The 11,451-nt window shown below is 37.9% G+C and overlaps 2 protein-coding genes across 2 annotated transcripts; one reads left to right on the top strand and one right to left on the bottom strand.

Moving 5' to 3' along the window:
* The first annotated feature begins 721 nt into the window (after positions 1 to 721).
* LOC112196040 (chromatin structure-remodeling complex protein BSH) lies at positions 722 to 3,776 on the top strand. The gene is made up of 10 exons (XM_024336311.2): positions 722 to 945; positions 1,023 to 1,111; positions 1,193 to 1,287; positions 1,379 to 1,450; positions 1,576 to 1,623; positions 1,713 to 1,796; positions 1,925 to 1,963; positions 2,081 to 2,163; positions 2,312 to 2,374; positions 3,461 to 3,776. Exons 1-10 carry the CDS (start codon positions 902 to 904, stop codon positions 3,558 to 3,560), a joined length of 717 nt encoding a protein of 238 aa, XP_024192079.1. The 5' UTR covers positions 722 to 901; the 3' UTR covers positions 3,561 to 3,776.
* A 1,934-nt stretch (positions 3,777 to 5,710) lies between these two features.
* On the bottom strand, positions 5,711 to 6,755 carry LOC112199853. The gene is made up of 2 exons (XM_024340826.2): positions 6,372 to 6,755; positions 5,711 to 6,247 (listed from the first exon to the last, which is right to left on the bottom strand). The coding sequence occupies exons 1-2, from the start codon at positions 6,472 to 6,474 to the stop codon at positions 6,126 to 6,128; spliced, it is 225 nt and encodes a 74-aa protein (XP_024196594.1). The 5' UTR covers positions 6,475 to 6,755; the 3' UTR covers positions 5,711 to 6,125.
* Positions 6,756 to 11,451: the final 4,696 nt, after the last annotated feature.

Here is an 11,451-nt window from a genome sequence, read left to right as displayed (position 1 = left end):
CACCATCTAGCTAGGGAGGGAGAGATGTAGATAGCCAATAGCAAAGAGTGGGTGAGTGTTGGGTTGTAGATTTGTGAATGGGTTGGATATCGCTTCTACCAATCTAAATTTGGATAAGACCAATCATAAATAAATTTCAACTTAAAACAAACATGAAAAATCAACTAAGAAGTCAAAACACATTATATATGAAACCCTACAAAACTAAAACTTAGTTACAAAATTTAATGTTCATTACTACATCTAGACCGTGTGTAGCTAGTTGATGTGCTATATGAGTACAATATCTAGGTATATAATGTCAAGAAACATCCATAAATAACATGAGATTTCATAGATGCCCATTCGGAACCAAACAAGGTTTTCCCCCTCAAGCTGATTTGGCATCAGATTCCAACAAGATAGAAGAGTGACTCACTCATATGTCAATTTAAGAGCAGACAAGATTGCAACAATCTCAACATGCTTGAAAAAGATAACGCTAGAACAAAATCCCTCTTCTAATCACAAAGAATAATTCCAACCTGCCAAAAAAAAAAAAAAAAAGTACCATCTACATTCCCTTTGACAAACCCACTTCATGGCCAACAGATAAATTTGTAATATTGTTTAAAAAAAAAAAATTGTATTTTCTACAAAACTACTTTAATTAAATCCATGATTTTGAGGCCCGATCCAAATCAATGAGGGCAGCCAAAACCGACTCAAAATCCAAGAATAAAACTCGAACCCGAAACCCCATAATAAATAGAGCATTGGTGAGAGTTCTGAAACAAAAGAAGCAATCGGGTCGGGCATAAAGCGCCAAACCCCCAATTCGTAGGAAGAAGAAGCTCCGAAATTTGAGTCACCCAAACAAAAATTCAAACTTGCTCCAAAGGAGGGAGAAGCCAACCCCACCATGAAAGGCCACGCTCCCAAAGGCTCTGTCAAGAAGTTCAGAATGTAAGCTTCTTCTTCTCCCATCTTTCTTCGTTTTGGTCCCCACGAATTCTTGGTCAAAATTCAGTCCCAATTCGCAGGCCGACTTCCCAGAATTTGGTCCCAATTCGCGTCGATTTCGAAGTCGAAGGCCAGAGGTTCAAAGACGCCTTCACTTGGAACCCATCTGGTAAAAGTTTCACTCTTTCTCTTTGTGCTTTTTCAAATTTTGGGTTTGGGAAGTTTTTGAGTTTATGGTGATTGATGACAGACCCTGATGGAGAGATTGCCAAGTTTGCGAAAGTAACAGTTAGAGACTTGAAACTGTCTTCGAATTACGAGAGAGCCATTGTTAATTCCATTCAGGTTTGGAATTGAATTCAACTCTGGGAAATTGTCCCGTTTATGTTTGTAGTGGTAATAATGGCTGGATTATAACTATGTTATGTGGTATCAGAGCCAAGTTGATATTTTTCGATCATTCCAAGGCCAAGATATGTACACCGGCGAGAGGATTGTTCCGATTAAGGTCACCCTTTTCGTATTTTAGATTATGTAGCATGGTTACTGCATTGGAAAGTTGCTATTTTTCAACGGTTTTTGGGGTTTGTTGAAAAATTCTGATGGTTTTTTTTTTTTTTTTTTAATTCTCAGCTTGATCTCCGTGTAAACCATACTCTCATTAGGGACCAGTTTTTATGGGTAAAGCTTCAGCAGTTTCTTGTTTCATCATAGCATTAGTGTACCTCATGTGTTAGCTTGAGTTTCATATATGTTTTGGTGGATTTCAGGACTTGAACAACTTTGAAAGTGATCCCGAGGAGTTTGCTAAAACCTTGTGTGCAGATTTAGGTGTTCATGACCCTGAAGTTGGTGTAAGTCATTGCATTCTATATCATTCTTGTTTAACAAATGCAATTCTATATCTTCTTTTGGTTTGTGTCAAAATTGGAACCTTGATCACCTTTTCAGTGTGCTAAAAGAAGTAATTCTCTTATTGCAGCCTGCAATTGCTTTTGCAATTAGAGAACAGCTGTATGAGGTTAGATTTTGTTGCTTCTTTTGTACCTCACATGAGGTACAATGTATTTGCGATTAATTTAATGAGTATTTTAGTCTTTGTTCAGTTACTGTGGGCATTTTGTATTTCATATTGTAGATTGCAGTCCAAAATGTAGCTTCAGCAAGAGAAAGCAGACTAAGCAAGAAAGGGCGCCGAGGGAGTGATCATACTCCACTCAGGTGCTTGTGATGACTTTTTTGTTTTGTTTTTTAAAAACACACTTTCTTGCCTCCTCCTGGCTGTTGCACACAATTCATTTAGGTCATTAAGAGGGAATATACACTGTAATACTTACGTGATGGTACATTTTTATTATCTCTTTCTCAGTAAAGCAAGTAGTACTGGATTGGACCTGGTCAAGTCATTTGGTCACAGATCTACTGTCATTCGGTATGTCATCTCACTCCACTAAGTTTTAAAATTTTCTTTGCTTGTGAAGTCGGAAAGTTCCACATCTATGTTGTTAATGAAACTGAAAATACGCTATTTTTGTCCGTTCTTTTGAGTTTTTATGTGGGTCCTGTGCTAGTTACATTTAAAATACCCTTTTCATTCCATTCCATAAGCTTGCGCTTCTAGTTGCAAATTTAATTTCTTCATTAAGATACAGATACCTGTCTAAAGGCTTTTGGAAGACCACAACAATGTACTTTGTGTACTTCTCTTTTGCCGTTAGATCTTCCTGGGCTAGCTAAAGCTGCTAGACTATTGAAGCTACTGTCTCTTTCTTGAACTAACATTTTATGTCTTTCATAAATATATGAAATGATTATGCAATTTTTTTTTTTGATTGGGATATAATATGACCAAAATATCTGGAACGGAGGGTTGAAAGATATATTAGCATGATATATATACAAGGAAAATACTTCAGTACATTAATGTATCGATACATCATATACAATTACAATAATCTTCATGGCATTACAGACTTTCGTCGTACAGCTTATTTGTATGAATTGATCCACTTCAAGGAAGAAAATACTTGACAAAAGGCAGTGGGACTGTATTCTGAACCTCCAAATTTGTTATTCATTTTAATCCAAAAATAAATTATTGCATCACGTGAGTATAGAAATCCCCATAACACTGGAAAAAGCAAAACCTTTATGGTCATACTTAAGAGTTTAGTCTTCATAGCTAGTGAAAAAACCATGGTGAGTACTTTGTTCGGCATGGCTATTTAAACCTAGGAAGATACATAATAGACATTCAATTCCTACATGCCTCTTCAAAATCATCCTGAGTGGAATGACAGTGCAGGGTTGAGTTTAATTGCTAAATCAACCTTACGACACTTTGCCCATTTAGTCTCTAACGTGTTTTTCCCCGCCAGATTTTCAATTATAAATCATATCCATTTGATTCTTATATTTGATTCAGTTGCTTATGTTTAACACTTTCACTTTTAGATAAGAATTAGGCAATTAACAAAGATTTACTGATAATTGTTCTCTTTGCTCCCAAATGTATCAGGAAAAGAAAGGAGTGGGATGTGTATGAACCCATTGTTGATCTTCTATCTAGTGAAGAAGTTGATGCCCTTGAAGCAAAAGAAGAAAGGAACGCTCGGTGAACTGAAAAAGCTGTGAGGGGTAAGGTTTTATGTTCCCCCCCTCTCTTGTTTGTACTTTTAGTTAATTTTTTCTTTCCCAAGTGGATAAGTTGCCTATTCCCACCCCCTTTTTGTATTTTTAGTGATTTTCTCTTCTTTATATGGGTGAGGTTTATGCTCCCCTACTATGTGTACTATCTGTACTATTTTTGTCAATTAATAAAATTACCCTTGCTCTGTTGAGGTTTGCTAAACAAAGAGATAGCTGTGAGGGAAATTAAATAGTTGTATAGGGCATGTTTACTAGCCTGAAGTCAGAATTTCCTGAATATTGAAATACGGCACTGTAATCGACTAGCTAGGAGTGAATTCTGAGTAGTGAAAATTCGCAGTCTTTTGATACCAAGTCTAGTTCTTCTAATTCATTGTTAAAGGCCTGCAAAGTGTCCTTGGTAGAAAATATCCTGTAGAATCGGGCATAAGATGGATTATTTCCCGACATATGTAACTGTATCCTTTCCAGTAAAGTGCACTTTTTAAAGTTTAACTCCAAAAAAGGCACTCGCTCCTTTGAGCTGTTAAATTTCGCTGTGATTTGATACCAAGTCTGGGTCTTTTAGTTCACTATACAAGGTCTGCCAAGTTTCCTTGGAATTAAATATCCCTGGAATTGTGTATGAGGTAGATTATCTCCCAGCATTGCAACTGTATCCTTACCAGTATATTGCACATTCTGAATTGATCTCCATAAAAAGGCACGCGCTTTTCCTATTGTTCATTCATTTCCAATCTTGGATTCTTTTCATATCATCTTCATTTGACCACTTACAATAAGGACATCATTGATAGTCTGGACCAGTGTTGAAGGTGGTGACAATCCAAATCCTAATCATGCATGGATATGGGCCATGGAGCCTTCCCATAACTCTGTTTTCCTTGCTTTGACTTCTGAAATTGAACCTATAAATAAATCTTTGCAAATTTGAGTCAATTTCTGTGACCTCGTAAAAAGGCACCGACTGTGAGTGATTGGTTCCAACAAGGGATCAAATGTTGTGACTTCACAACTTGGAGGACGGTATTCTGTACTCCATGTACTTTTAATAAATAGATCCCAGCTGCATTATTGTTATAGCTCCATTGTTTGCTTTGGACAAGTTATAGATGTACTCTGCTGTTTGCTTTAAAAAAATGTTTCGTTATAGTGCGATTGCATGACAAATGGTTTTGTGAAAAGGCTTCATGACTCATCTCTTCATACATGACTCATCTTCATAATCTTTTAATTATTCTCTCCACCATCTTACTTGTTATCCAAAACTTCAAAGAAACCCGATCTTCAAAATCCCCTGCAATCCTGCATCAAAGCATATTAAACCATCATGGACCTGCATAAACTTTGTACTATTGAATTTGAATCTTCGAGACGAAAGGTGTGATCTACGTGTACAAGTAAAACCTAGTCTGTAGTAATCATGTGGTACACAATGCAGTATCTTGTCTACGGTTAGTCTTTGCAAGTCGATTCATTGGATTTAAATTGCAAAACTGATGTGTTCTCATAAAAGAATCGCAAAGTGTTGCGCATCTTGATTTTCATATAATTTAGTGGGTATCGGGAAGAAAAGAAGAAGAAGAGGTACATTGCAGGAAAGGATGAAAGGAAAAATTTGCAAACCTTATAAGTCATTTAGACATGTCTCTCCACTCAAACAATCTGCAATTTGTACCATGTTTACATGTTTTGTCATTGTGAGTTGATGTGAAATTTTCATAAATTAGACTAACTTATGAATGATTGGTTCTCTAGCAGCTAGATGAAGCACATCATATTTATTAGGAAAGTTATGTGTCGAAGGTTCATTAAACAGCTTAAAAAAGTGGTTGGGAGCTTTGTGATTTGTTTATAGATTAGGACCTTGTTTGATTTGCCCTGTTAATACAGAAGCTTTCCATCTGTTCATTCCAATGGAATATGGTTACAACCATCAGAGGGATATATATATATATATATATATATATATATATATATATATATATATATATATATATAGTATTAGCTTGCTAACCAATGATATGGTGGTAAAAGAAATCACTCGAGGACCAGATAGAAGACAGAGAGAGAGATAAGGAGATAAGGAGAAACAAGAAAATAAAAAGGGGCAGATGAGTTAAAACAATCCTTCTAAATTTCCATTAACAATCTCACTGTAATCTTTCATTTAATCACAGGGATTCCCTATTTTTCGACAATTACAATCTAAAAAACTTCCAGGCAATGGGGGAAATTTCGCAATCACTCCTCACAAAACCCTTCTTTAATTTTGTGTGCTCTCTTTTCCTCAGTTGGGTTTCTTCTTCTTGCCGCCACACTTTTTGAAGCACAAGATCATCATCCCAACACAAATCACTATCTACAAGTAACATTTGCACGCATACCAGTATGATATGCAAGCAAAACCATGATGACCCAATCGGCACCCAATTGCTGAAGTGGATTTTTTTTTTTTTTTTGAGTAATTTTCTTTTTGGGGTAGCTAGATAGATATTAGGCTAAACTGGGTAATAGCTTAGCTGCCATTTATGTTAAGAAGTGATGTTGCAGGCTGAGGAGTTGGACTTGTCCAGAATAGACCACATGACCTGAACATCTTCATAGCCACAAGCCATCACTTCACCATGCAGAGCAGTCACACTATTCTCATTCCCTGTTCCACATAATATCAATGGAATACAATTACTCAATGACTCAGTGAATCTATATATATACACACACACATATATATCTACCATGAAGATATACAATATATGATGATAGACATGTATCTATACCTTGAAGCTGAGGCTTCTTCTGGTCTCTGGTACTTGGCTGCTGGTTGAAGACCTTGCAAGCTTTCCTGAATGGGGTTGTGATGGTTTTCTTCCAGGAAGCCATGGATAAGGATGATGCTTTTGAACTGGTATTGTATTGTATTGTATGAATGTTTTGTGTTGCAGAAGAGCCTCACAGCTTCTCTCTGAGCCTTATTCAGCTTTTGCTGTAAAAGATGATGCAGAGGATTTGATTATATAGTGGGAGGGTGAAGAGAGAGAAGGGGCAAGATCCGTGAGATGGGGTACTATTAGAATAGAGGAACATCACTCACTCAGTTAATCACTCTTTTTTTTTTTCTTATCTTCATTGAAGGTCGCCGACTGCACCAAAGCACATGGCGCACGCTCCCACAAGCCTTAGAGTTGGAGGGAGGGAGAGGGGAGAGACCCTCAACACGTGAATCCCTTTACTTTTCTGAATGTGACGTATATTATGGGATTTGCATAATCACATATATTGCCCATCTTACTCTTCTTTCTCTTTCAATGAGCGTCACATAAGTTACAACGTTGCCTTTTCACCGAGACAGAGAGTACCCCATCTCATCATCACAGTCATCCTTCACCTAATTGTGGACAATATTTGGTCTGTTTTGTTCAAATTGTGTGGCTTTGACAAGTTAAGGACGGAAACGTATTTAGAACGTTTGAAATGAAATCCAAATAGATTACTGTGGTGTCATCTTGATAGTAAGTTAGTGTTGAATGTGAGTACAAAGTCGATCTCAACTTAATAGTAAGGTGAGCACAATATCGTTGTTTTCATACATTTGTAATCATTACTTATTCGTCGGTGGTAGAATAATTGGGATCATAGTCAATGGTAAGAGTAAGACGCAAACTTTATTTAAGGTGGAGTAAGCTGCATAGTCAGAGTGGCTGTTCAAGTAAAAGCAATAGGTGAAGAGGGGCTATACTCGAAATAAATTGTGATTAGATTCCGATTTAAAAAGATCCTAATATCTTTGACCTAGATAACTAAATTGGATGATGTGTGAGAGCTTGCATTTCATCAAAGTGTAGATATTTAGAGTTCACTGACTCAACAATGACAATAATGATATGTGATTATGTGACTTGATATAGGTTGGAAAGTGTAAATGTGAAAACTCACACTAAATTATTTATCTCACACCTGAGATTTTTATAATAACTTAAGGTTTGTTTTATGTTTTTCTTGAAAAGTATATGAGATTATGAGTAAAAAAAAAAAAAAAAAACAATTCACCTTAAGAAGGTTGATATGTATATAAGAGCAAGTGTTTGTCATTTTCACTTCTTCATCTTACCCATGAAGAAAAAAATCCTCCGATATAACAGTGGAGCCAAACTAACGATGTCATCACATAACATATACGAGCCTTTACTCTTACACTACCACCTTCCAATGTTCTTGTTGGATGCATTAATGCCCTATATCCATGTCTGCAATTGGCTTATTTCTTTTGATCCATTTAAGGCCTGTCAGTCTGTCACATGCATTTTCACTCTCAACCCTAACACTTCCAGCTCCCATTGGTTCCCTTCTTCCCCAGGGACATTGTGAATCCTGACTCCCACTCATTCATTCATTCAGTACCCCCCAACCCAATGCTTCTGCAAATTATTCCTGCCCTAGCTTCCTTCTACTTAATGGGAGAAAAGAAATACATGAGTAACATGACCACAGGTCCACAGGCCTAATTATCCATTTCATAGGGTATGTGATTCCCACATGTTGTGCTAAGGCACAGATAGAGAGAGAGACAGCCAAATCTAGTGCAGCAGTGTCTGTTATATGTTCATATACCCTAAACCCAACCATATTGCAACTTGCATTGTATTGTTTAGAACTAATTAGTAATCTAATCCGATCATCCATGGTCTGTGTAGAAATTGAGCTACCATGATTAATGGATCCGCATTAAAACTTGTACTCGATATAAAATTGAAGATAACACATGAATTTGTGGGAAAGTTGATTTTAGGGATAATGACCACTTACCTAATTTTAACTTAAAAATTGTCCACTTACTCCACTAAGAGTTTTTTAATCTCATTTACCCAATCTAACATCTACTGACATAATTAGCCTCATTTTAATCTCTATCTCTCTCTCTCCCCCCCCCCCCCCCCCCCCCCCCAGCCAGACGACTAGATGCCGAGCGACGACGCCTTCAATACCTTCTTCTCCGAGATTGGTGCCGGCAAGCATGTCTCAGGCGTAATCTTCGCCGACCTCGAGCCCACCCTCAAAGCCCACCATCTTCTTCTCCGAGATCAGTGCTAGCAAGCATGTCCAGGTGCAATCTTCGCCGACCTTGAGCCCATCGTCCCAGTCGCTGCTGCTCGAGCTGGAAGCTCCTGGGGGCGCTGGTCCCGATGTGGGAATTCGGGTCGGATAGGAACGTCGGCGTCCACCCCTGACTTGTACGATTTCTTCCTCATCTCGGTTCTTGTGCTCTGCCGCAGAGACATTGCACCTCTCTTTCTCTCTCTCTCCTTCTTCGCTTCGCTTTTGTATCTCTATAGAAATAGTGCCCACTAGGCGTTCGACTAAATTTCTCAAAGAGAGAGAAGAGAAAGGGGATTCAGATTTCAGGGCTCTCCTGTTTAGGGCCTATTGGAGGTTAATAATATGATTATTGGGGTAATAATATGATTATTAGGAGGCAATAATATGGTTATTGGGGGACAATAATATGATTATTAGCAGGTAATAATATAATTATTGGGGGGCAATAATATGTTTATTGGAGGGAAATAATATGATTAATGGGTAGTATTAGGGGGCAATAAAATCAGATGCTGGAATTCGGTCACCAGTCCGGTAGCCGGATTAGGGATTCCGGTGACCGGTCGCAGGATTCCGGACGCCGATCGTTGGAGTCCGGTAAGGTCTCCGATGACTTCTCTCTCTAAGTGACAAAAAAGGAGGGTAAAAATGTCCTAAAATAAATAAAAAGAAATAAAAAAATAATTAATTGGGTATTAGGAAAATGATCTCTTAGAATGTTTGGGTAAATGGACAATCTCTTAGAGTGTTTTGGTAAGTGGGCAATTTTTACCTAAAATTGTGTAAATGGTCATTATCCCTAAATTCAATGGAAAAAAAAGTAAATGTAATGATTTTTAAAAAAATCGGTTTATCACCCATTCTAGAACATGCAAGAGATAGATAAAAGTTCTTATAGAGTAATTTTATACTAGGATTTTTTTGTTTTGAATAAACTAGGACATTGTTTTTTTTTTTTTTTTTTGAGAAAAAACTAGGACATTGTTATTTTCACTTAAATATTTAGTTATGATGTTTCATAAATTTCGGTTTGTCCAAACTTCACCTAAATTGAGGATATTTCAACTGTTTTGAGTTGCTAATCTGTCTTGACCTAGTTTCAACATGAATCTCTTATAATTGATTTGTCTAGTTTGGGTCTTCTTATAGAGGAAGTCAGATAAATTATGAGCATGAATATAGATTTGAAATTGCTTCATACTTCACATGAGGCAAACAGGATAGCTCATGTACTTGCAAATCATACCTTGAACTAAAGTGAGAGTCGGGTATGGTTTGTTGTTGGTCCATAAATTATAGGGGAAATGATCATTTATCTATTTTTAGCTTAAAAATTGCCCACTTACCCAAACACTCTAAGAGATTATTTCCCTAATACCCAATTAAGTATTTTTTATATTTTTTATTTATTTATTTTTGGGACAATTTTGCCCTTTCCTTCTTTGTCACTTAGTGAGAGAAGTCATCGGAGACCTTGCCGGACTCTGGTGACCAGTGGCCGGTCGGGGACTCCGGCTACCGGAATCCTGAATCCGGCTACCGGACAGATGACCGGATTCCGGCGTCTGATTTTATTACCCCCCAATAATACCCAGTAATCATATTATTGCTCCCCAATAACAAGTTTATTAGGGATCAATAATTAGTGAAAAATGAAAATGTTTTGAATTTTGTAAGCTTTCGGAGGTTTATCCAAATAAATAATTTTATTATTGCCCCTCAGTAATCTTATTATTGCTTTCCAATAATCTTATTATTGCCTCCCAATAATCATATTATTGCCTCCCAATTGTAGTAGAAATATAGATAACACCTCTAAAAAGACTCATAGAAGAACTTCAGCTAGAATAGATTAGACAAACTAGACCAAAATAAAGGGAAAGCTACCAAAGTAGGACAAAATAGACTGGAACCAACAGAAAATAGTGGGGATTTATCTGAAAAAAAAAAAGAGGCAACAGTCTAGAGTGGCCCTAAAGGAAAGTCAAGGCCCAAGGTCCAACAAGGCTGACCCAACCCAACCCCCTTTCCACCCTCCTGCAAGTCAGTCACCCGGACACCGACCGCATCCACCAATCCAGGAACTTCGTCGCCTGTTGTTGTAAATGCGGAGGTTGCCATCGTTGTCGAGTGTGAGCCTGCGTGAGCGGTTGAGCCCGAAGTCCGAGACGATGAACGACTTGCCGTTTGCCTACATCATCTTGCCGTCGAAGTCGAGGTTCTGGAGGGCGTCGGTCAGGTCCTGGTACTGTTCGGTGAGGTTGAAGATGAGTTGAGTCGAGTTGGTGACGGAGATCAAGGAGTCGAGGTCTTCCCCAGGGAGCTAGTACTTGAACGACACGTCACTGTCGGAGAGGGCGGAGACCCTGGAGATGAGGGTGGGGAACTTGATGGTGCGTACAACGGCGAGGATCTTGGTCTCGCCACTGGTGTAGGTGAGCTGGTTGTCGTGGGGGCGGGAGCGTGTGGTTATGGTGGCTTTAGATCTGCGAGAGAGAGAGAGAGAGAGAGAGAGAGAGAGAGAGAGAGAGAGAGAGAGAGAGAGAGAGAGAGAGAGAGAGAGAGAGAGAGAGAGAGAGAGAGAGAGAGTAACATTGTCATTCATGTTTAAATTGAGTAAAATGGATTAAAAAACTCTTAGTAGAGTATATGAATAATTTTAAACTGAAATTGGGCACGACTCCTTGAATTTAATGCTTTTTACTTTTGCTCATGTTAAAAAAGAATATAAAATTTAATCATTCAATGATTATTCTTAGAACA

Source organism: Rosa chinensis, chromosome 4 (assembly GCF_002994745.2).
Source record: "Rosa chinensis cultivar Old Blush chromosome 4, RchiOBHm-V2, whole genome shotgun sequence".
NCBI classification, from domain to species: Eukaryota; Viridiplantae; Streptophyta; class Magnoliopsida; order Rosales; family Rosaceae; genus Rosa; species Rosa chinensis.
This window is presented reverse-complemented; position numbering and strand designations above follow the sequence as displayed.